Source organism: Hibiscus syriacus, unplaced genomic scaffold, assembly GCF_006381635.1.
Source record: "Hibiscus syriacus cultivar Baekdansim isolate YM2019G1 unplaced genomic scaffold, ASM638163v2 tig00004198_pilon, whole genome shotgun sequence".
In the NCBI taxonomy this organism is placed as follows: Eukaryota; Viridiplantae; Streptophyta; class Magnoliopsida; order Malvales; family Malvaceae; genus Hibiscus; species Hibiscus syriacus.
The window spans coordinates 41,963-69,507 of record NW_024062005.1 but is presented as its reverse complement, the minus strand read 5'-3'; the positions used below and the strand labels follow the sequence as shown (position 1 = coordinate 69,507).

Here is a 27,545-nt window from a genome sequence, read left to right as displayed (position 1 = left end):
CTCCAATTTCAGTGTTTGATTGGAAAAAAGAAAATACGGTCAAAGGAAAAAAACTACAATCAAAGGAAAAAAAAAAGAAATAAAACACGGAAAAACAACTTACCATTTATTTCTTGATAAGTTATTTTTCTAAATTCACCGGTTATTTTCATTTCCCTAAATCCCTTCCTCCTCCGATTCTTTCCTTCCAGTTTCCATCCTTCCCCTTATTTTCCTCTTGTTTTTTTATTCTCCTTTATCCTTGGCTACCTGCCAATAGAAAAATTTCACTTCTTTTCCTGGATTTGTGATAGAATCTTCATAATTTCATGTGATTATTATTTTGAAAGGGAAATCGTTGTTTTTGTTGAAATTTGTTTGATCCACATAATGGATTTCAACTATTTACGGGTTTTTGTTCTTTAATCTCCATGGTAATTGCTCTAGTTATTAGATTTCAAGTATTTGGAAGTTATTAGCTAATGATTGAAAAGATTAACCTTGGCACAATCACGACCATTTGAAGTTTCTTTTTCCGTTTCCTCAACCCTTTTTTTATTTTGATCGAAAGGACTTAGATTCCGTTGGAATTTTTTGGATCTTTACACCCACCAAACGGGGCATGTTCACTCGTATGGTATTGTTCAATTTTATAATTGGTTAACAATTTTGCAGATAGTGCGCTTTTCGATGCTTCCTAATATGCATTTTTTGGTCAAAATGCTTTGGAAGAAGTGGTGTTTGGAGGTCTGGAAGATGGTGAAGAGGAAGCCCCTATATTTGCATACATTGAAGATGATAAGTACCGTTTGTTTGGTAAAAGAGAGGTGAGATTTCATTACTTTGGTTACTAATTGAGCTGCGGATCCTTGTTTTGTTTGCAGTGACACTTCTGCATTGCTCTTGTAACTACTTCTATTTTCTCTTCCATTATATTATGACCCTAAAACTTAATCTTTGTTCGGATTTATTCTGGCCCTAGACCTGTCAACGGGTTTTCTAAATCAACACCTCAAGGGATATCTAAATGCAAGAAGTTGCGCTCGTAAAAATAAAGTTGCAATGGAACATATGATTCCTGCCTATATATGTTCTGTTTATTTATAAACTTTGCAGTGTGATAAATGTCAATAATTAGCCTTTCTCAGTAGCAGTTGTTTATAAGATTTGATATGCATGTTTCCTTAGATAATATTGGTCGTTCCATTTTCACTTTCATACCTTATATGAACTAGTGTGGAACCGGAGAGAGGGGAGTTTAGAAGTGTTGTTTTCAACAAGATGACCTTTCCATTTTTTTCATCTAAAGACTGGTTTGAAGATGGTTGTTTTACCATGGTGTTGGCGGATTGAATATCTTAGCATGCATATGTTCATGTACTTCTGTAAATGTACTTATTTGTTTGTTTTCTGTTGTTCTATTGCTACCTATTTTGCTTTTGTTGTCTTTTCATGGTGATTGGAGGATTTTAATATCTCTTTTTTCCTGCAATTGAACAGGGTTGTCGTTGGACCAAGAAATCCCGGAGTTATTGGTCATAAATCTGGTTCTTTTTCAAGGGAAAATAGTAAAATTAAGTCATGTTTTATGCTTGTATATTGTGGTTATGATCTGTATTAGATAAGTGAAACCATGTCATATCAGTTGATATTTGTTAAAAACAAACACTTTTATTCCACTTTTTTGCTTGAAAATCTTGGGATCAGTTTAGTGTATATGATAATAATTTTATGTATATGCTTAAAAATTTAAGAGAAAAAAAGACATAAACCTACATATTAATTAAACCTACATATGATATTAATTATGAGTTAAAATTTAATTTTAAAAATGCTAATATATAAAGTATAATGAATACTTCAAACCTAAAATTGTATATTTATAACACAATCAACATAATTAATATATTTTCTATAAATTTAATTTCATGTAGTTATACAAATAAAACATTTAATTTCAAAATTTTATAAAATACAATTTTATAAAATAACTTAAAAAATTTAAAATATAAATAACAACAAAAATATAAAAATATATACATTTTTACAAAAAAAAAAAGATTTCGTAAATTATTTTCAGAAAAACTAACCAAACAATATAAAACATTTTTATAATACAGCATCAAAACAATGTAATTGGTTTTCTGGAATTGATTTTCCAAAAAAACAATTACTAACCGAACAAACAGACCCTTATGCTTTGAAATTCCTTACACCTGCTATTTCAGTCTACCAGCTTTGACGCAGGATTCTCTTAATTTACTTCAATGACTCTTACCGTTTAGTGAAGCAGGTCACACAAATCCAACATTATACTAAAAATCGAATACAACATCTATTAATTGATTGATTAAAGATTAAAGATGTTCACATTATTCTGATTAATTTAATATTAATATATATCTTGAAAATATAATAATACATTGACTCATTTAGACTTATTAAAATCAGTTATAAATCTACCTGGGGCATATGCACTTTGCTCCTTAGTGCATACTCATTATTTTAAATAAATTATTGAATATAGTTTAATATATTAACGGAAGGAGAAAAAATAATATAAAAAATGTAAAGTACGTAAATAGTTTCTTGACTATTAGATTGTTTTATTAAGTCTTCGACTATTAAAATTTCAAAATAGTCATCTGACTATAGGAAGTTGCTTTATTGAGTCTATTGACGATTAAAATTGGTCACCCGACTATTCATTATATTCCAAACTCGTCATTTACCGCTAAAAATTTCAATACAGTTTGAGTTGTACATTAACCTGCTGACTGAGATATGAAAATTTTTGATTTCATAATCTTAAACGACTATCATATCTTGATCAGCATGTCAGCATCTAACTCAGATGATCGTAATTTTTAACAGAAAATAATAAATTTAAAACATAATGAATAGTCGAGTGACCATTTTATAATTTTTAATAATCGATGGACTCGACAAAATAACTTCCTATAATAGATAGATTATTTTGTAACTTTTTTTTTTTGGATAAATCGCTTTTATTATATCCAAAAGAAAAACAACCACAACTACATTAAAGGAGTATCAACAAAAACAAGATACTAAAGACCCCATATTGTACATATATTAAGATTGCGAGGGCCTTCCCTATTACCATCCTTATATTGTAATATATCACGAAATAGTAAGCCGTACTAAGTTGAAAATATCAACATCACCTGTAGTTATCCTGCGAAAAATATGACGGTTTCGTCACCCCAAATGAAATACACAAAAACATCTCAGGACAATTTAAAAACAAGAGAAGGCAGCGATTTACCCTTAAGAACACTAACCGCACAAGAAAACTCAAGATCCCCATATTGCACCACTCTCCCCCTACCACATAGATCCAAAATCCATCTCCAAATCCTTGTTGAAAACCCACGTTCAAAGAAAAAAATGGTTCTTTGATTTAGTTTCTACCCCACAAAGAACACACTTCTCATCCACCATCAAACCTATCTTTAACAACCTATCCTTGGTTGATAAGCGATTGAGGATGGCAAGCCATGAATTCACTGCGTGCTTTGGGAAGTGTAATGGTAATTAAATGAGTTTATGCCAACAAATATTCTCCCTGTGAGTCCTGATTTCCAGCCATATTTCCTTGGTGCTCATAAACGTACTTATGCTCAGCAGAGCCTCCAAATGTCTAGCCTCCTGCCAAAACGAGAAAACCTTCTTAAGACTCCAACTAAAATTTTCTTTAACTTCAACATTTCGGAAAGCATTCAATTTAATCACATAGGCTTTCACCCATGCAACCTATAAAGAACCCTTATTTACATGAAGGTTATGAATCAATCGAATAAAACAAATCTTATTCCAGCATTGTAAGTTCTTCAAACCTAGCCCACCCTTAGATTTTGGGGAGCACACTTGCTTTCAACAAACTTTATCTCCTGTCGCAGGGATATCCTGACCCTTCCAAAACAATCAGGAGCAAAGTTGATCAATTCGCTTCGTCACCCCCTTCGGAAGCATTAACTGTCTACACCAAAATTCCACAATACGAATCCGATCCAAACCTGACTTGATTAACTACAGACCCGAATAAAATCAAAACTCGAAATGATCCAATTCGACCTGATCCAACCAAAATTAAGTCTAAACTCAAAATGCCTCTAACCGAAATGATCTGAATTGAATCAGATTCGAATTACATGTTTACCACCTTGGATGTAAGTTAATGTTTTTCTTTTTAATTATGAAAAACAATCTATTTGAGTAAATGAATGTAAAAATGTTATTCGAGTAAATTGATATCTGCTAAGATATCATTGGTTAATCCAACTGAAGCTTTCCAGAAAAGTTTAGATTTCTGCTCGACCAATGGTATAACACCCTAAACCCGATTGGGCCTAAAGTACCACATTGGGCTACCGAGGAAATCTTGATTTTCAAAACTATTCATTTTTTTTCAAACATACTGAATGGTATCGTAAATAAAACATAAATAACTATTATAAACACATTTTACATAATCAAAGCTCCATGACACATAATTTAAAATCAAATTAATACAAACTTTTTTTTTAAAATCTGAATACAAAAGTAAGGTCTTGTGAAAATACATGCCCTCTAAAATACAAAACAGTGCTCTGAAGGATATGCTGGAAGTCCTGCTACGATAGTGCATCATGAACTGCCCAAGCTACTGACCTGCCCAAGGAAAACATCCAAAGGCTGAGCTTACAAAGCCCAACAGTATAATCACTAATCTAGAGAATCATTAAGAGTTTTATAAACATAAGCATGCTAAAGATATGGTATTAAGTAGTAGATACATACATGGTCTAGATCAAGTACTACCTACTTAAGGCTTTATAGTTCTATCGTTGAAGTAAGGGTCTCACACTTTCCTTAGTCCTTGGAAAAGGGTCTCGATATGAGGATACCTTTAAAAGGTCTCTAACCCTAAAGAATGAAACTACTATGCATTACCTGAATACGTCACTGAATCTGCTATGCATTATCTGAATGCAACATTGGCTCTGCTTTGCTAGTATCTGGTATCACATAACATCATACATTAGCTTACTGAGAGGGGTACCGGTATCACATAGCATCCGTAAAGTCCCTCTAAATTGTTGGATGATCTTCTTGTATCACATAACATCATGTAGACCATTGAGAAAGAATCACAGTATCACACAACATCAGATATTCCCCCTCAACTAAAGCATTGTCTTGGTATCACACAACATCAAGCCAAGTTTTTCTGATAATTGAGGTACTGGACTGATGCAACTAGACATGCATATCTTAAGCCAAAGCCACATAACATTGACTCTGTTAACCAACTCCTGCGATTGTTGAGTAATTAAGGTAGTTTGACTACACTCTAGTATAGCTAGACACACTAAAGTGGGGTCATCCTCTCACGAGCTATTATCTCACTCGTTCTCTCATTTATAATGTTATGTTGGTGTTTATTATTCTGTTACTATTTTTATTTATTGAGCTACTCTATATTGATCATTTATTGCTTAATGGTGTTTTAGTCATTCTCTACCTTTAGCGAAGTTTCTACGTGTTTTGAAGTTTTACGATGATTCTTGGATTCGTTATTTTGCTGTCTCTAGAACTGGATAGCCCGATACCTGACTCAGGTCCATCACTGAGTAGCGTTTCTCAGATCATTTATAAGACAACTATAAGATGTTTTTAAGTCGATACTAAAGATATGACGACCAATTCTCGGCTAACGTCGATCTCTAAGCTTTCATTGTGCAACTCTAATTAATACTCATCTATAGTACCTTGATGTTTCTCATTTATCTTGTGACTTATATACAGAGCTACTCACTTGACTGAGGGAAATTGGCTACTCACCGAGCAGAACTGACAACATTTGACTCCTCTAGAGAGAACACATCACAAAGCAGAGACCTCACATGATATAACACTGACTTAGGGGTTCTGAGATTCTAAATCTTATACTCGCTAATGTTTACCATCTTTGAACTATCTGATAACGACTAATGCTAGTCATACAATGCTTAATGAACCTGATTTCCTTAAATTTGAAGCACCCAAGGTCTGTGATATTATGCTACGTTGCATACTGCTAGGTGTGATATATATAGCTTGCGCTCATATACCAAACAAAAACACTACTATTGAGGCTTAGTTCACTTAGTTGTTTTACTCAATGTTCATGCACGAACGTATACTGACAAAACTAGAGGGTTCTCTATACCTCAAGAACCGTTCTTCATATCTTACCTATATTAACCTTAGAACTTTGGATGAAATTCTAGAACTGCTGCATCGAAACATACACCTTGCTAACTTACTTATCGTGAGTACTTAGGGCATATGTGCCCAGTTAGCAACTAAAGTGCCTTGGCACTAACTGAGATACGTCCTGATATTTCTGGCTAGGCGACTTGGGTATTGCTAATGCTTTTGTAAAAATCCTTATCTCTAACATTGAACTTCGGATTACTAACTCTCTACAGGTCAATCACATAAACCCTCTACTAATGAAACAAAAACGATCCTAGAGTATCACACTGACGAAACCATATGCAATGATAAAAGATTATGTGGCTACATATTTCTTAGGGTTTACTTTCAACTCAACTAGGAACAACCACTTATTCCCCTAAGATCCTCATACATCTCTGAGATTGCAGTTCGAAACCTGAGAAACATTTGTGTAAACAACTTCCTTTTGATAAATTACTAAGCCCAATTCAAATCTTCAAAGAATATCTAAGTTTTACCTATTAGATTCTACATACTAGCCACTTGAATCCTCTTCCACATATTCTCTACCCAAATATGCTTCCTACTAGATCCATTGACACCGCAAAAGAATATGTGCACTTATACATATTAAAGTAGCATGAAAACTGAGGTAGCTGAAAATATACCTGACATCTCATATGAACTAGGACAATCTCCCACCACGTGCCCTAAAGATCTACATCTGTAGTAATTCCTAGAGAGTCTAAAGCACATTCATCGATGTTTCTTAACATAATGCTCGCACTTTGGATGCCTCAAAACTCTATTGAGTTCTCAACACCTGAAGTGGACTGTGAAGCTGATGGTCTCCTATGAGTCCTTACAACAAAACTCTAACCCGGTTGGAGTGACAAAGTTGACGCCAGTCTCCTCCGTTCGCTCGAATCTCTGGCCCTCTTGTCCACCTACTGAGGTAGATCCATTGATACATAAGTCCTCATACTTGGATAACTTGATTTACCCAATAAACTTTTCCTCATGCTGTACACCCTCTCCATGGCCTTAGCCCACTGTGTCAGCTCTAAAAACACTCTAGGCGTGTTTTCCATTAACTCTGTGAGGATATCGAGATGAAGCCTCTCTAGGAATCTCTTGCACCTTAAGTATTCAGTTTCTACCAACTCTAGAGTGTAGCGACTCAACCTATGTAATTCTCTCTCGTACTCGAGCACTGAATGATCTCATTGAACCAACTATGAGAATTGCATCCTCAACCCAACTATGTGTGCCTTGTCGATATACTTGCCTTTAAACTTATCTAGGAACCTATCCCATGTAGGCACCATAGGTTGTAGAGCCATATCTACAGTCTCCCACTAGTCGATAGCATCACCCTTGAGCAAAGCGGTGACACACTCTAACTTACCCTCAGGGGTAAGGTGAAGCTATCTCAAAGTCTTCATGGTCTCTTTCAACCACTAGTCTATTGAAATCAGATCATCACCGCCTAAACCGTAGAAGTATATTGTCTTATACCTCCCCAGTCTCTCTATTAGGGTCTCAGTCGGCACTAATGTACTCTAGGTAGTTGGTTTCACCATCTGGGCTCTAGGAATGGTTTAATACCCCAAATATTAGGTCAGCGACTATTTTAAAATGATTTAAAAATTTTGGAGGATTAAATTGAATAAATGGTAAAGTATAAGAAAATGATTTAGAAATTGTGTGTAAGACCAATTAGTAGAATGGAAGAATGAAAGGGTATTTTGGTCCTTTATAGGGAAATAGATTTAAAATCCATTTTAAATGGGGTATTTAAGAAAGGGAAAAAGGAGAAAGTGGGAAAAGAAACTAAGTTCATTTATCTTCTCATTCTTCCCATGTGCTCGTTCTCTTCATAACCAAATGTGAGTTTCCTCCAAGTTGGTTTTTCCTTTAGTTTAATGGTCGGTATTGAAAACTTGAGTGTTATAGAGGCTTAAGGAAGAGTTAGAGAGGATTAAAACTATGAGATGGATGATTTATTTGAGATTGAAAAAAATGAGTTTTTAATTGATATGTTGAAATATGAGTTTTTATTGAGGTTTATTAATATATTTGACTTGTCAAATAAGTAAATAAGAGATTAGAAGCATTGGATGTGATTAAAAACATGTATGAAAAGTAGTATGATTTTTAGTTTTGGATGTTCTTTGAAGATTGTAGATGTTATAAGAAGCTAAATGAAGGAAACTTAGTTGGGATAAGTAAAAAAAAAGTTTAATACTATTATTAGAGGTAAAAGTAAGGGAATTTGACGAAAATTTGGTAAAAACAAGATGAAAAATGGAAATTTTAGGTAAGGGTGTCGGTACTGGAACAACAATATCGATTCTATAGGTTTAAATTTGAAGAATTACTATGAACAATATCGATACTGATACAATTAGTATTGATACTATTGTGGGTGTCAATATTAAGAGAAAGGTATCGGTATTATGGATTCCAGAATGCAAAAAAGGTATCGATACTTAAATGGAGTATCAGTACCATAGTATAGAAGTATCGATACCAGGGTAGAGGTATCGATACTATTGAGCCTGGAAAATTTAAGATAGGAGGAATTGTGGTAGAAATTGAATATAATAGTACTTCTAAGTATTATTAAAAGTATAAATGTTAGAGAGTATATTAACATTGGTCTAATTTGTGTATTTAATGAATGTTTGTGTAGATCATAACCAAGCTCCTGAGTCAAGCAAGAAAAAACACAAAGATAAAGTTGTCAAATAGCTGGACATCATTACAGGATACTAGCGAGGCTTATCAGGTGAGTGCATTTATTGTACTTTTATGAAAGGAGGAAGACTCGCGATGAGTCAATCTCGAATATTTTGTTAAATGTATATTTTATAGCATTTTGGCATATTTTCCTAATGTATATAGAAATGATATTATGAATAAGTTTTATAGTATGAACTGCTCTAAAATGAATGGATGAATGTTAATGTTGTGCAATGGTTATCGATGTTACCGAAATAAATAAAAATGCATAACGATGCATTATTGGCAGAAAATGTGCCATAAATGAAAATGCATAACGGTGCATTATTGGCAGAAAATGTGCCATAAATAAAAATACATAACAGTGTATTATTGGCATAAAAGGTGTCACTTATGGTATTCATAAAAGGTGAATGACCATTTTGGCACTTCAGTGCAATGTATGTACTTTAAATTCTTATTTAACATATATTGGGCAAAAGTATAATTGGGAACAAAATACATAAAAAATAAGTATGCTGGGCATACTAAGAATAGTTTTGATGACTATATGAAAGAAACATGGGTTTAATTGAGATTATTAACTGGTTTTTTATGAAGTATACGATTTAGTTCATATTTCAATAGCTATGATATTATTTTTTATGAAATTCAATTTATTTACATTATTATGCCTCACTAAGTAAATACTTAACGTGTGTTGATTTCACACGTAGGTAAAAGTAAAGACCTAACAGAGTAAGAAGTACAACAGAGAACTTCAATCCAAGGTTGACTCATCAGTAACTATAAGACAACCATGTATTCTTTTGATAATTAGATGACATGTATATGAATCTAAGAAAAAAGCTCTGTAATGCATTTAAGTTATAACTTTGTAATAGTTTACAACGAATATCTTACCTTATATTAAAAATGTTTTGTTTTAAAATTTGAAATGAAATTTTACGGGTTTATAAATAAGAAAACGTTTTAAAAAGTCATGTGACACTTATGACTTGTGTATGGGAACTTATACGGGAAATGGGTGTTACTTTTATTAGTATCAGAGCTACAAGGTTAGTTGATTCTTGGTCAAAACCATGTTTATTTGAATTTAGAAAAAATAGATTACATGTCATTAAGATTGTCAATGTTACTGATATGGTGTCATTAGAGTGTGATTGATGTCACTCCTTACTAACTATAGTATTATTATTGTTACGTATGTCCAAGAAGATGTTGGAATCTTCAAACTCGCGGAGAGCGGCTAAACGAAAAGTAGAGAGGGATCGGGTAGCAAAAGTTATGAGGAGAATAGTGAGCATCAGATTATATCCGAGAACGCTAGCGTACTGGCACATCAGGGTATGCTCGTGCCAGAGTTTGGAGCTTTTATGCAAGCTCTCGACACCATGTTGACCCGGTTCCAACCTCTTCCTCCTCCTCCTCCCTCTACTCCTCCAATATCGAGGATGTTAATTCCAAAAGAATTAAAGAGTTTAGGAGCTCTTGAGTTTCGGGGAGAAGATGATGAAGGTCCTATGGAAATTGACTTATGGCTAAATGATGTAATGGTAATGCTAGAGAGTTTTCACAGCTCGGATTCGAAAATGTTGGGTAGAGTTGTATCTTTACTTAAGGGATCATCTAGAGTATGGTGGTCAAATACTACGATGTATGCACCATCGAAACAAGTGACATGGAAGTTCTTCCATGGGAAATTCAAGAATAAGTATCTGGGTGAGCAGTTTAGACAGGCGATGTTGCTAAAGTTCCTTAATTTGAAACAAGGTGATCGAGTCGTACATGAGTACAAGGCTGAGTATAATAAGTTGAGTAATTTTTCTACTAAAGTAATTCCTAATGGCAAGGCTCAATGTGATTAGTTCATTGGAGGTTTGAGGCCAAAGTTGAAAGAGATAATGTTGGCTTTGAACTTGCCTAGCTTGCAAGAAGTCATAAACCGAGCCAATACTATTGAAAGAGCTCAAGAGAAGACTCTAGAAACGAAGCAGAGTATGCAAACAGGGAAAAGAGTTAGAACACCTTCAACTCCCCATCATGCTGTGAGAGACAAGGGCTCGAGTTCCCGATATTCTAATAGAGATAGTTATGCTATAGCTTCCCAAAAAACTAAACAATCCAGTCTTTTGCTGCTAGCTCAGGTAGAGCATTTGGAGAAAGAATTCCATGTCAGACATGTGGTAAATTACACCGTGGAGTATGCAGACTTTTCATTGGAGTTTTTTTTCAATGTGGCGAGACTGATCACTTTGCCTTAAACTGTTCTAAGAAATCTGAGGACAATTTGACACAATCTGAAATATCTGTGGCAGCCTCTAATAGAAGCAGAGAACGAGGTAGAACCAGGGGATAACCTGAATCAATGCAGTGATAAGAGACTCGGGGAGTCACTAGAATTTATAACATTAAAACCAATGAGGATTGGGATGACCTAGAGATCATAATAGGTACATTCCATCTTTTTTATGAGCATGTATTTGTTTTAGTTTACCCTGGTTCTACACATTCTTACATTAGTACAAACTTGGTTAGAGCTAGAGGAGTTCCTTTAGAACAAATTGTTAGTGAGATGATAGAGGTAAACCCTATGGGTCACAGTGCAAGAGTAACTCAGGTATGTAGAAAATATCAGATAAAGATTCAAGGGATTGTGTTTCCAGCAAACTTAATGGAGTTGCCTTTCGATGAGCTTGAAATAATTTTGGGCATGGATTGGTTGTCTCCACATCATGGGTAGGTTAATTATCACAAAAAGTGATTATTTTTAAAGGATGCGGAAGACTCTGAATTAGTAGTGTTCGACGAAAAAATGAAATCACTATCCAATGTGATATCAGCCATGAATGTAAGGAAAATGATGTAAAAGGGTATATAGTTTTCCTAGATAACGTGATAGATATTCGAGTACCAGAAGCGAGATTAAATGATATTCCAATAGTTAAGGAGTTTCTAGAGGTTTTTCCGAAAGAGTTATCGGGTTTCCCTCCAGACCGTGAAGTAGAATTCAAGATTGAGATTTACCGGGTACCAAACCTATTTCTATGGCTCCATATCGAATGGATTCAATGGAATTAAGAGAATTAAAAGACCAATTAAATGAGTTACTCGATAAGGGATTTGTGAGACCCAATGTTTCTCCTTGGGGAGCATCTGTGTTGTTTGTGAAAAAGAAAGATGAGTCTATGCGATTATGCATCGACTACCGCCAATTAAATAAAGTAATGATAAAGAATAAATATCCTCTTTCGAGGATTGATGATATGTTCGATCAACTGAAAGGTGCAACATTTTTTTCTAAGATAGACTTAAGGTCGGGGTACCACCAATTAAAGATAAAAGAGGATGATATTTCAAAAACAGCTTTTCAGACTCGGTATGGACACTAAGAATATGTGGTGATGCCATTTGGATTCACTAATGCTCCTGCAACATTTATGGACTTGATGAACTGAGTATTCCAACCTTACTTGGATCAATTCGTGGTGGTATTTATAGATGATATTTTGGTGTATTCGAAATCAAGAGAGGAACATGATGATCATATTTGAGTGGTTCTTCAAACACTTCGAGAAAATAAGATGTATGTCAAATTATCCAAGTGTGAATTTTGGTTAACTGAGATTGCTTTCCTTGGTCATATAGTCTCCGCAGAAGGCATAAGAGTAGATCCTAAAAAGATTCAAACTATAGTGGATTGACAACCCCCAAATAATGTTTTAAAAGTTCAAAGTTTCTTGGGGATTGCTGGTTATTATAGACGATTCGTGAAGAACTTCTCAATGTTAGCTTCACCGCTAACTAAGTAGTTATGGAAAGAAGTGCCTTTTTTCTGATAGAGAAATGCCAAGAAAGTTTTGAAATGCTAAAAAGAATCGTAACAGAGGCCCCAGTGTTCGTACAACCTGAGTCGGGTAAAGACTATGTGGTCTTTAGTGATGCATCTCATAATGGGTTGGGATGTGTGCTTATGAAAGATTGAAAAGTCGTGGCTTATGCCTCAAGACAATTGAAAACTCATGACAGAAATTACCCGACACATGACTTAGAATTGGCAGCGGTTGTGTTTCCTTTAAAATTTTGGCGTCATTATCTGTGCGGTGAGTGTTTCCATGTTTATACGGATCACAAGAGTCTAAAGTACTTATTGACTAAAAAATAACTGAACTTGAGACAGAGAAGATGGATCGATCTTTTAAAATATTATGATTTGTTCATCGATTATCATCCTGGGAAGGCTAATGTGGTAGCGGATGGACTTAGTCGAAAGACTTTTTCCGTTCTATGGGCTTTTGATACACGTATATCTTTAAAGGAAGATGGTGCCTTGATTTTTGAACTTAAGTTAAAGTTGATGCTTTTAGATTAGGTAAAAGAACTACAAGGTCAATATGAGAAATGCTTGGCGAGAATGGCGCAAGTAGAAAAATAAGAGGTTAAAGACTTCAAAATGAGGGTCGATGGATGTTTATATTATCGTGGAAGACTTCATTCCTGATAATAAACAATTAAAGAAAGATATTCTTCCCAAGGCACACTATAGTTCTTTGACGATGCATCCAGGTGGAAATAAGATGTATCATGATTTAAAGAGTCGTTATTGGTGGCCTGGTATGAAAAGGGTTGTATCAAAGTTTGTTGCAAGATATTTGACATGTCAGCAAGTGAAAACTGAACATCAAGTGCCTTCTGGATTGCTACAACCGATATCCATCCCTGATTGAAATTGGGAACGAGTTATAATGGGGTTTGTTTCGAGGATACCTTTGTCACCAGGTAAAAAGAACTTGATATGGGTAATTTTGGATAGATTGACCAAGACGGCTCACTTTATTCTAGTTCAGGTAGGTTACTCGATGGATAAATATGCAGAATTGTATATAAAAGAGATAGTTCGACTGCATGGAGTGCCTATATCAATAATGTCTGATCGAGACCCAAGGTTTACTTCAAGATTTTGGAAGTCCTTACATAAGGCATTGGGTACTCGATTGAATTTTAGCACAACTTTTCATCCTCAAACAGATGGGCAGTCAGAACGAACTATTCAGATATTAGAGGATATGCTAAGGGCATGTGTGATTGAGTTTAAAAGATCTTGGGAAATGTATTTTCCTTTAGTAGAATTTGCTTATAATAACAGTTACCAATCGAGTATTAAGACAGACTCGTATGAATCTTTGTATGGGAGGAAGTGCATAACTTCATTAAATTGGTTTGGACTAAAAGATCGAGACCTAGTTGGCCCGGATTTGATGAAAGAAATGGAGGAAAAAGTAAAAGTTATCCAGGATAATCTAAAGATAGCCTCTGATCGACAAAAGTATTACGCTGATTTGAAAATAAAAGAAATTGAATTTCAAGTGGGAGACAAGGTATTTCTGAAAGTGTCGCCTTGGAAGAAAGTATTACAGTTTAGACACAAAGGAAAGTTGAGTCCGAGATTTATTGGACCTTATGAGATTTTAAAAAGGGTCGGACCAGTAGTTTATCAGTTAGCTTTGCTTTCGGATATGGACAAGATTCACAATGTTTTTCACGTATCGATGCTCAGAATGTACCTATCAAATCCATCTCATGTTATCACACCAGAGGAAATAAAGATCCTACCAGATTTAACTTACGAGGAAGAACCAATGCAAATCTTAGATAGAGAAAACAAGAAACTGCGTAACAATAAGATTCCTTTAGTTAAAGTGCTCTAGTAGAACCACAAGGTAAAAGAAGCTACTTGGGAAAGAGAGGAGGACATGAGGAAGCAGTTTCCACACATTTTCGTAACAGGTACTTCTTTAAACTCGAGGATGAATTTTTTTAAGGGCAAGAATTGTAATACCTCAAATATTATGTTAGTGACTATTTTGAAAGGATTTAAAAATTTTGGAGAATTAAATGGAATAAATGGTAAAGTATAAGAAAATGATTTATAAATTGTGTGTAAAACCAGTTAGTAAGAATGGACGAATGAAAGGGTATTTTGGTCTTTTAGAGGGAAATACATTTAAAATCCATTTTAAATAGGGTATTTAAGAAATGGAAAAGGGGAAAAGAAACTAAGTTCATTTCTCTTCTCATTCTTCTCGTGTGCCTGTTCTCTCCATAACCAAAGGTGAGTTTCCTCCAAGTTGGTTTTTCCTTTAGTTTAATGGATGGTATTGAAACCTTAAGGGTCATAGAGGCTTAAGGAAAAGTTAAAGAGGATTAAAACTAAAAGATGAATGATTTATTTGAGAATGAAGATATGTTGAAATATGAGTTTTTATTGAGGTTTATTAGTATATTTGACTTGTCAAATAAGTAAATAAGAGATTAGCAACATTGGATGTGATTAAAAACATGTATGAAAAAATAGTATAATTTTTAGTTTGGGATGTTCTTTGGAGATTGTAGATGTTATAAGAAGCTAAATAAAGGAAAGTTAGTTGGGATAAGTAAAAAAGAGTTTAATACTATTATCAGAGGTAAAAGTAAGGGAATTTGACGAAAATTGGGTAAAAATCAAGCTGAAAAATGGAAATTTTAGGTAAGGGTATTGGTACTGGAACAACAATATCGATTTTATAGGTTTAAATTTGAAGAATTACGATGAATAATATCGATACTGATGCAATTAGTATCGATACTGCTGTGGGTATCGATATTAAGAGAAATGTATCAATACCATGGATTCCAGAATACAGAAATTGTATCAATACTGAAAGAGAGTATCAGTACCATAGTATAGAAGTATCGATACCAGGGTAGGGGTACCGATACTATTGAGCCTGGAAAATTTAAGATAAGAGGAATTTTGGTAGAAATTGAATATAATAGTACTTTTAAGTATTATTAAAAGTATAAATGTTAGAGAGTATACTAACATTGGTATAATATGTGTATTTAATGGATGCTTGTGTAGATCATAACCAAGCTCCTGAGTCAAGCAAGAAAAAGGGAAAAGATAAAGTTGTCGAATAGGTGGACATCATTACATCATACTAGTGAGGCTTATCAGGTGAGTGCATTTATTGTACTTGTATGAAAGGAGGAAGAATCACGATGAGTCAATCTCGAATATTTTGTTAAATGTATATTTTATAACATTTTGGTATATTTTCCTAATGTATATAGAAATAATATTATGAATAAGTTTTAGAGTATGAACTACTCTAAAATGAATGGATGGATGTTAATATTGTGCAATGGTTATTGATGTTATTGAAATAAATAAAAATGCATAATGGTGCATTATTAGCATAAAAGGTGCCATAAATAAAAATACAAAATGATGCATTATTGGCAAAAAAGGTGTCATAAATGAAAATGCATAACGGTGCATTATTGGTAGAAAATGTGTCATAAATGAAAAATGCATAACGGTACATTATTGGCATAAAGGTGCCATAAATGAAAATGTATAATGGTGCATTATTGGCATAAAATGTGTCATAAATGAAAAATACATAACGATGCATTATTGACATAAAAGGTGCCACTTATGGTATTCATAAAAGGTGAATGACCATTTCGGCTCTTCGGTGCAATGTATGTACCTTAAATTCTTATTTAACATATATTGGGCAAAATAAAGTATAATTGGGAACAAAATACAGAAAAAATAAGTACGTTTGGCATACTAAGAATAATTTTGATGACTATATGAAAGAAACCTGGGTTTAATTGAGATGATTAACTGATTTTTATGAAGTATACTATTTAGTTCGTATTCGAATAGGTTTGATATGATTTTGTATGAAATTCAATTCATTTACATCATTATGTCTCACTAAGTAAATACTTAACGTGTGTTGATTTCACGCGTAGGTAAAAGCAAATACCTATCAGAGTAAGGAGTGCAACAGAGAACATCAATCCAAGGTTGACCCATCTATAACTATAGGACAATCATGTCTTCTTTTGATAATTAGATGACATGTATATGAATCTAAGAAAAATGCTCTGTAATGTATTTAAGTTATAACTTTGTAATAGTTTACAACAAATGTCTTACATTATATTAAAAATGTTTTATTTTAAAATTTAAAACAAAATTTTACGGTTTTATAAATAAGAAAATGTATTAAAAAGTCATTTGACACTTGTGACTTGTGTACTGAAATGTATACGGGAATGGGTGTTACAAATGGCACCCACTATTTCCCTGAAAATGAAGGTTAAACTTCTGAAGAATGTCGCCTCTACGACTTCTGCGCCTAATAGAATCTCATGATCCTTTGTCCTCTGCAAGAACTTCTCACTGATGCTATCAGGATGAGAGGCTTAACTCTTCATCCTATCCTCAAAACCATGCTCAGAAATATTGGTTATAGCTATACCCTAAAACACATATTAAGAAATTAAGCACCATTAGGATTCCAAACTTATACAAGTACTTTAAGTACATAGGGGCTTGTACTCACTAACACCTGACAAAAACTGACCACTGGTCCTAGGACTGACTCAACCTGATGCTCTAATACCACTAAATGTAACACTCTAAACTTGATTGGGCCTAAAGTACCACATTGGGCTACCGAGGTAACCTTGATTTTCAAAAACTGTTCATTTTTTTTAAACATACTAAATGGTATCGTAAATAAAACATAAATAAATGTTATAAAAACATTTTACAAATCCAGAGCTTCGTAACACATATTTTAAAATCAAATTAATACAAACTCTTTCTTTTAAATATGAATACATAAGTGTGGTCTTGTGAATATACATGCCCTCTAAACTACAACACAATACTCTGAAGGAGATGTTGGAAGTTCTGCTGCGACGGTGCCCCACGAAATGTCCAAGCTACTGACTTGCCTACAAAAAACATCCAAAGGCTGAGCTTACAAAGCCCAATAGTATAATCGTTAATCTAGAGTAGCATTAAGAATTTCATAAGCATACGTGTGCTAAAGATAGGGTACTAAGAAGTAGACACATACATGATCTAGATCAAGTACTATATACTTAAGGCTTTATAATTGTATCGCTGAAGTAACTGTCTCGAACTTCCCTTAGTCCTCGGACAAACACCTCTCTATAAGGATACCTCTAAAGGGTCTCTAACCCTAAAGAATAAAACTGCTATGTATTACCTGAATACAACACTGACTCTGCTATACATTATCTGAATGCAGGTCTGGCTCTGCTATGCTAGTATTTGGTATCATATAGCATCAGACACTAGCCTACTGAGAGGGGTACCGGTATCACATAGCGTTAGTAAGGTCCCTCTAAACTGTTGGATGATCTCTTAGTATCACATAGCATCAGGTGGACCATTGAAAAGGCATTCTGGTATCACACAACATTGGATATCTCCCCTCAACTGAAGCATTGGCTTGGTATCACACAACATCAAGCTAAGCTTTTATGATAACTAAGGTACTGGACTGATGCAACTAGACATGCATATGTAAGGCATAAGGCCACACAATAGTATCAACACCCTATGGTCAACTATTGATACTTTACTTACAGTATTGATACCTACTTACAGTATCGATACTATACTTGCAGTATCGATACCCTAGGGTCAAGTATTGATACCCCTATGACTATCAATACCAAAATTGCATTCTATTGCAAAATTGGGGCCTTAGTATCAATATTGTCACCCTGAGTATCGATACTGTAGGGGCAGTATTGATACTCCCTATGGCAATATCGATACTCCTAGTCAAAATCCCTAATTTTTACCCCAATTTAACCAATATCAATATTGTTCATCACAATATCAATACTCAAACCCTAAAATACTTAAATTAGGCTCAGAAAACACCTAAAATTATCCTAAATGACTTGGGTTATTTTCTAAACTTATTATGAAGCTTTAGGGAATTGATTAGGGTCTTTAAGAAGAATAAAAACTTCTTCTAAACCCTTAAAACATCATTTAATCTTAATATCAAATATAAACCCTTAAATTCTAAAATACTCAAATTTTAGGAAACACTTGAAATTTATGAAATTTTAATACTTCAAAGGATTAGAAATACACTATTTTATTGTCAGAAACCCGAAAAGAAACCTCTTGTTTAGCCAAACTCTTTTCCTTGATGATTTGGTTGATTTCTCCCAACTTTTCTCTTTAGCTAACAAAACCCATGGCTTGAAACGTTAAAAAGGCGTTTGTAAAAGGATTACGAATGAAAATGAAGCATGAAAAAGGCTTAAACTCTTACCTTGACTAAATCCTTGGAGAGGAGAAGAAGAAGAAAGAAACGTGAAAAATGAAGGGAGAAAGAAAATGAAAGAAATAAATAGGCTCAACTTTTGAAAATATGATAATTTTGCCTTTGGTGCTTCTTTAATTTTTAAACTTAAAAACTCCTCTCTCTTTTTTTCTAATTGGGCTCTGAGCTCAAACTAATTAACCCAACTTGACCCAACAGCTTAAAAATGTAAAATTCACGGGGTCCATTTACCTCTCGGGTAAATCCGAAACTACTAACCCGAAATCTGGGGTGTTACAAATGCTCTAACTTGCGCCTAATACTATCAATCAATGTATGGCAGTCATGCTTAGGAAGTTTCCTAGTTACAAGTGACACACCCAAATAACGAATAGGTAAAATCCCAACCTTGAAACCAGAGCAATCCTTAATTGCTTCCAACTCACCTTTCAGAATCCCAAAAATAAAAGAGCTCAAACTTTGTTGCATTTAATTAAACTCCAGACATCTTATAAAAGTATCGTAAGACGCTTTGAATCCCAACAATGGACTCAAGAGAGCCTTTGAAAAAGATGAAAACATCATCAGTGAAACATAGATGCGTCAAACCAATCTTTTTACATTTCGAATGGAAATGGAAAATATCATTTTGTAACTTTTAATAGTTAAATAATTCAACAAAGCAATATTCTATAGTCAAAGAACCATTTGTGCATTTTACCCTAAAAAATTGGTATACCTTTATATTGAAAAAATTTAAAATTATTGGATTCTCATTTTTAAATTTTTAGCTCCATCATTGAATTCTATGTTTGGTTCATGAATTTGATTTATAATTATTCGAATCAAATAATAATAAGATAATTTTTTGAATAAAAATACTATTAAGATTAAAGGTGGTTTATTTGATTGTTCGGATATAATTCGATGACAATGGTGGAATGAAATTCATTAAATAAAAAGGCAAAAAATCATATCCAAATAAAGTTACTAATGGTTCCTTAGTGGATATTAATATAAGTTCTCTTTAAATAGGATTCCCGTTATTAATAAATGGATTTTATACATAATTAATAAGTGCAATTTATAAGAACAACTAAACATTGAAGAATATTTTTTTTATTGGGTAAAGTACACTAGAGGTCATTGAACTATGTTTGAATAATCATTTTAATTATTAAGTTTTTACAAACATAAAATGATCATTATAATTATTGAATTGTTATAAAGTAGATATTAAATTTATCGAACTTTTACACTTATTACAACATCGTAATGATATTTTATAATAATTTGATAAATTTAACCATTTTTAACTTTCAAAAGTTTAATAACCAAAATGATAATTTCTACATAGTTTAATGACCTTTGATGTATTTTATTTTTTAAATTTTATCAGTAATTATAATCTTTATTTAATGTTCAAATATTTTTAATGGTAATAATTTTAGGAAAAATTGGATTGTTTTTCATCAAATAAAATAGTAAAATTAAATTATATCAAATTAAATAACAATTATTAAATTTTGAATTTAAACATAATAGAAGGACCAAAATCATAATTGACCCAAAAACATTATACTTTAAACCATAACTAAAAGGCATAATGTAAAAAAATGTCCGCTGAATGAATGGTGTATAATATTATTTATTATAAACTAAATTTATGTATCAAGTAAAAAAATGTGTGATATAAATGAATTTTTATATATTAAAAAATTTAAAAATAAATTGAATAGAATTAAGTGACCAAAATGGAATACAAACTCAAGTTTCGTGATGATTTTGATATATATATATAATTAGGTTAACAAAATAGAATCTCAAAAAATAATTAAATGACTAAATATATAATTTACCTATAATATTTTTAACAGAGTTAACAATTTGGGACTAAGGAAATAACAATTTAAATTTTAAGGGATAAAACATATAAAAAATATTTTAAAAAATAACTCAATATAAATGATATATTTTAGGAGGTAACGATATATTTAAGCCTAAAATAAATTTAGATAATTAATATTTAAGAATGAATAAATTCTTAGTTTAAATTAGTAGACCCATTTGCCACTCTCCAACGGCCATTTCCATTTTCGACCTTGTGATCACCCAAAAGTCCAACAATCTCTTCCGTTTTCTTATAAACTTATCCCAAAACACCATTTTCGTCCCCAACATTTCGTACCCACATAGCAAAAATGTCAAACAAGTACCCCGTCTTCCCCATTCCTGAGCCTCAACACTTCAGTGACTATGGCTTTGATCTCCAAATCGACTATTTTCAGGTCCCACAAAAAGCTTCAATTTTTTTTCTCATTCTCTGTTATGTTCTTCACCAACCCTTTTTTTTCAGGTTTTAGATGCAGCAAGGAGGCAGAAGAAAGAATCATCATGGAGATCCACTGATTCCCTTCACTTCAAGCTCCAGAAACCCATATCGAAAGACGAACAATTATCCCGGAAAAACAACAATCTCAAGGCCAAGAACAGGAACAAGCGTTGGTGGTGGAAAAATGCTCTCTTCTTCCTCAAGTGGAATAGAAGTAGAGATGGTAATGATCTAGATGTCGAGCTCGAGCCCAAAAATAGGGCTCGAGCTTCGATATCAGGACCAGTTTACATAACCGAGAGCCGGTGCGGCTCGGGTTCAACCACTCCTTTTAGAATCAGTAGCCGCCCATCTTCAGGTCCGTTGGAGATTCCATATTTGAATCTGAGGGAACTTAACATGGAGCACCAAGCAAGGGGTTCGACCTCTGCAAAGCCTATATATTTGGTCACTTGAGGAATCATCCTCATCATCATCAGATCAAGAACCCATCTTTTTTTTAGGGTAGTGCGTTTTAATGGAGGGAACATGGCTTCGTCCTCCATGTTTGATTGTTTTTTGTTTTGCTTTATTGATTTCTTCAATGCTTTGACTAAGATCTGTTCTTGGGGTTTGGTTAAAAAGTGTATTTTCAAATGCTCAACCAATGCACAACAATCAATGGTTTTCTTTTAGAGCTTCTTTTTGTTAAAGTTATCTTTATTTTTATATATTTTTATTTATTAAATTAAAAAATCGCATTATAAAAAATTAAAATTTAATTATTAAAACATTGAATATTCTTAAATTGGTGATGTGATATGTTAATAAAATAGTTATAAAAGATAATTTTTAAACTTTAAAATGAAATATTTTTTTTTGAATTAATCACTAGTATTTAATTTATTTATCGAATAATTTAGATCGAGTACTGTAGAGGCGAGGACAACGCTCTCAATTTAATTTATTCTATTCGTAAACGTTATGATTCGAACCCTGATCTTATTTAAGGACAAAATTTTGTTTTATCTTTTTTATTAAGTATGCTTTTCATTACTCTATCCGCATCACACTCCTCCTTCATAGGTTGTTCATCTTCCTCATCGTTAGTTCAACTTTAAAGCATCGTTTATGACATTGATGGAAGATACTAGAGACTAGCGTGTGTCATGATACTCCAAAAATTTGGATAATTTTATTTTAGGCTTTTAAAATTTTTAAAATTTTTAATTTGGTATCCACAAAATTTTTAAAATTTGAATATTCTTAATTAAATTATCCCCATAATTTTTAAAAATTCTCATTAATTCTCTCAAAATATCAAAAATTTTAGTTATACCCCAATTTTTTAAAAATTGTAAATTGAATCCTTCTGTTTTTTTTTTTTAAAAATAGTTTAAACCTCTAATTTTTTGTTTAAATTTTAAGTTGTCCCCTCGGAATCTACCGCCAAGTTTTCCCACTGCTACATGAATATACTTATACACTGAAACTCAAGATATTGACAATGTAATCGAATTTAATGTGTTCTTCCACTTCGATGATATACTCTTATCAAAATCTCGTCTTTCTTCGAGGAAATGCTCCTAGCGAAATCTCATCTTTCAAGCATTTTTAAACTGATTTTTCTATTTTGATTTTTTATTTTTCTATATTAGTCTTTGATACTCATAATTTTCCTATGTTTAGTTCGTTTAATAATAAAATATAATAATGTTTTAAAAATTAAATAAAATATTTTAAAATTTTGGGAATCAATTTGAAATTTAAATATAATGAATTTTTTTTTTGTAATTTTCAAATACAAGTGGTTGGAATTAATGTTTGGTCAGTTGGGACAAATTTTGGGTACCATGTGATTTTGGTCCTTGTAGGACCATAGTCATGGGGATGACTATAAAATCATGAAAAAACATTAGAGCTAAATATGCAGATCGGATCTGCTTGATTCCGGTGTGTAATAAGGTCGGATAAGGTCGAGATTTTTTTTTAATTTATTATTATTTTTTGTTTCGATTTAATTTTTTATTCATAAAATCCATATAGTTCGTTCTAGATTTGAATTTTTAAAAAATATTCTTTTATAAAATCAAATTAAATTAAAATTTATCATATTCAGAGGATTTTTACTATTCTGAATTTAATGATGAATTTAAAATTTTGGGGGTTTTCGATCGAATTGCAGAAAGCTCCAAATTAAGGAGCGGTGGCAGTGTCGTTTTCCCCTTCGAAACCGAATGTACTATTCAAACCAAACGTCTCGGGTTAAATTTCGATTCTAGTCCTTTTACTTTTACTGAAAATTAGAAATCAATCCATCAATTTTAATTTCTTAGAATTTGGTCTTTCACTTAATTAAAATTAAGACATTAGTTTAATTAACACCATTAAATCTCCCCCATTCACTTTAACAAATTTATAAGCAAGCAACTAATAAAGATCAACAGTAGATAAATTAACATAGGGATGTTCTTACTTTAATAGTAAGAATAGGAAATTAGAAACTATTTTATTGGCTCTACATTGAGGTTTATTGCCAAATGCTACCATAACTAGGGCATTCATTTCATATGCAACATGATGAGCTCCGGCTTCTCGATGAACCTTTTCCACTAGTTGCAAAATCTCGTGACGGTTGCTCCGTCCATGACTCTGTGATCCGCAACTATGTTAGCCTGAGAACGGAAGGAAATATGATATCGGATATCACCAGATTATTTCATCTCACTGAAGAGAAAAGATTATGGAACGGTATCGTATCAGTGAATCTTACAGTCATGATTAAGGCAGAATAAATGTCTCCGTCATCTGCCACTCGTGGAAGTTTCTGTATTCTACCCATTGCGATGATGGCTACTTCAGCCAAGTTAACGATGGGGGCACCGAATTTTCCACCAATGGCTCCGATGTTGCTTAGTGTTATTGTTCCACCGGATATATCATTGGGACTGAGCTTATTGTCCAGAGCCAATTGCTGTAACCGCGAAAGTTCCTTCGTAATCTGAATGTACGATAAAGTACAGAAAAACACAGCTAAGAATAAGAACTACAAGAATTACCAGCAATATGACGATAACAGAACGACATTATTCAATATGTGAAATCAACGTAACGAACCTCCAAGATAGAAAGAGACTGAACATTCTTTATGTTTTGCACCACTAAGCCGTATGGAGTGGCCATGGCAATTCCAATGTTATGGGAACCTGAAAGAATCAACAGGAATCCAAGAGTCATGTCAGAAGAAGGAAGGGAGAGAAGCAACCAAGACTGTGGTACAATGTGTGAAACCATACAAGAAGACAGCAGCCTCTAAAACCATTCATAATGTAAGGGGTACTTGAAACGGGGCTCCTTTGCCGTCCTCGTGCTTCATAGCTTCCAGGAACGTGGAGAACTTGAGCAACTCTCCCTTTGTAACGATTTGTACAACTCTCCCTTTGTGACGACTTGTAATCTCGATCGTTGCTTTGTCGTTTTGAATTTCGCAGAGCGGTTGAAACTCATCAACTTCATCCCCCTAACAAAAACGAAAAATCAACAATCAAAGATCAAACAAATTTAAGCTTAATTCATTGAATCTAAGCACAACTATTTAAACCCTAACTCACCCCATGAACGAACCACTTAAGAAGTTCACATTCAGCAATTCCTTCACTAGTTTGGGCCAATGGCACATCGACGATTCCATTCGTTGGAAGATCAGCCACCGCATTACTAGAAAAAAACTTAAATTTATTTTTCATATATGGAAATCACAGCTACAAGAACAAAAATAATGATCGAATTAATTAGCAATTAATAACAATAATCCAAATTGCAAATCCAACAAAGCTATCGAATTAGTTATTTTAATTCAAAATTTTGAAGATGAATGAAAATTGGGTCGATGAACAAACAGCTCACTTTGACGGAATTATTGACGGGCGATGAAAACGAAGCAAAAACGTGGGTAGATAATTGACGTTTGCAGTACTCCATCGTCTCCGACGCCGGCACCGGACACGGAGCCGATGATGGAAACAGCCATCGGTGACCGTTATTCCAGACTCTCTTTTGTAAAACCATCCTGCCGATCATAATTCCCCGGCGTTAAATTTAATAAAAAATGAAAAATTTTAAAGAAAATATTTTGTTTCTAATTCAGATTAGCACAATCTATAAAGTATTATTATAAAAATATATTTTATCCTAATTTGATTGAAATTATTATTATTATTATAATATTTTTGTAGTTTAAAAGTTTTAATGCATTAAAATTTGGATTAGTTTTAAATTTTAAATAATTTATATATGGTGTAAAAAATATGTTATACAAAATTAATTTTCTAATAAGTTTGATATGTTATTTAATGAAAACATGTAAGTCTGAGTGTAAAATATTTATCCAACGGAGATGACGTCAAACAGTCATTGGTGCGGTGGCTTTAAAAGGGTAAACTACCTGAATAACCAACTAATTAGAAGGTTGATGTCTATATAAACATCTTTTTTAGAATTTCGACAATATGATCTCTTAATTATTTAATTGATTTTCAATATAATTATCTGTGATTAACATCTAATGAAAGTGCTTACTTGACAGTTAACAGAAATAACATAATTACATATTTAATACTTAATACTTGTACATTCAATAAATTTGGTTCTCATTTTCGATGATATTTTTTATATAATTTAAAGCAACAAAAGCATCACTTACAAGTTGCGTATAACGGGCCTTAATGAATGACCTTAATGGGCCATTCTAAAAAAAAGTTTCAAAAATTTTAATATGAATTTATTTTAAAAGAAAATTGGAACTCATCACTCTCGAGATGAGTTCTTTTAGTGTAACATTTTTTCCAGTTTTCAACACATTTCACTACAATACCCATATAAACATATCAATTTTGGTATTGGGTAAATTACATATTTAATATATAAACTATCATTTTTTTGTACCTAAATTTTTATTTGTTTCAAAATTATACCTAAAGTTTATTTTTTTTTTCATTTTGGTACCTCACTGTTAAAATTAAATTTAAAAGTTAGAGTGATTAAATTAGGAGCAATTTGAAAGTTATTAAATTTAATTTTTTTATTTTAATTATATATTAATAAATTAATAATAAAAATATGATGTCACAAAATTAAAAAAAATAAACTCTAGTGACCAAAATAGGAGTGAGAAGATAGTTGAGTGATAAATGATGTAATTTACCCATAAAAATGTCATGCTTGTTCCACTAAGCTTTTAACAGTGAGATACCAAAATGAAATAAAAAGTAAACTCTATATATAATTTTAAAACAAATAGTTACATCTACAAGGTTTGCATATATTTTCAATGATTAAGAGAATATTTAGAATAAATATTACCTTATAATCGTCTTACATTATTCAATAATAATATTAATTTATTATTATTAATTTACTATTTTATGTCTCGAACCAATGTTCTACCAATTCATGGAGTTAAGGGACGAACATAAAATTTTATGTTGGGGTAAACTTGAACTTTTAAAATTTGAAGGGGCAAACTTTAACTTATAAAATTTCAAAAGATGCAAAAATAGATTTTTAATAGAAAAATGTAATATATATATATGATAATTTTTAAATTTTCAGAAAAACGACTGCTCTCACCTCACCCCTTGGTCTATTTATGCCTTTATGTTCCCTTTTAATTTAATTGAAAGATAAAATTAAGAGAAATTGATTGGTTGACAATATTTATATGATTTTATTTATATTGTCAATGCAATATATGCATATATTCAATTCAATTTTTCAGTTTTGATTGTTGGTTAATAGAATATATATTAAAACAAATTAATTCATATGATGGCTATATCTGATACTTTTATAGATTAGTTGAAACATAATGTCGCCAAAGTGACCTCTTTTGTGTAGATTGATTTATTTAAAATGTCATGATAATTATGTGTTTCTTTTGATTCATGTGTTTATTAATTGACCCAAAGGAAAGTTAATAATTGGCCGGATTTCAGGTGACACCTGTGGATATAATGTGACAATTATAAGGTAGTTATGTGAGCATTATATTAGTCCAAAGATTAGACTTTTATTCGACATAACTTATTGTCAATGTTAGATTACTACAACAAGAGTATTGTTTACTGTTA

At 32.6% G+C, this 27,545-nt stretch overlaps 1 protein-coding gene and 1 pseudogene across 1 annotated transcript; one reads left to right on the top strand and one right to left on the bottom strand.

Annotated features, from left to right (window-relative positions):
- Positions 1–21,209: 21,209 nt before the first annotated feature.
- On the top strand, positions 21,210–22,042 carry LOC120192050. Its single transcript, XM_039194900.1, has 2 exons — positions 21,210–21,394; positions 21,463–22,042. Exons 1-2 carry the CDS (start codon positions 21,308–21,310, stop codon positions 21,892–21,894), a joined length of 519 nt encoding a protein of 172 aa, XP_039050831.1. The 5' UTR covers positions 21,210–21,307; the 3' UTR covers positions 21,895–22,042.
- A 1,936-nt stretch (positions 22,043–23,978) lies between these two features.
- Positions 23,979–25,497, bottom strand: LOC120191953 (annotated as a pseudogene).
- Positions 25,498–27,545: the final 2,048 nt, after the last annotated feature.

What these genes read in the sequence shown, in the direction of transcription:
- LOC120192050 (XM_039194900.1), top strand. Translation starts at nt 21,308, where the DNA reads ATGTCAAACAAGTACCCCGTCTTCCCCATTCCTGAGCCTCAACACTTC. An exon ending in TCCAAATCGACTATTTTCAG is followed by an intron (nt 21,395 to 21,462) that starts GTCCCACAAAAA and finishes CTTTTTTTTCAG; the next exon opens with GTTTTAGATGCAGCAAGGAG.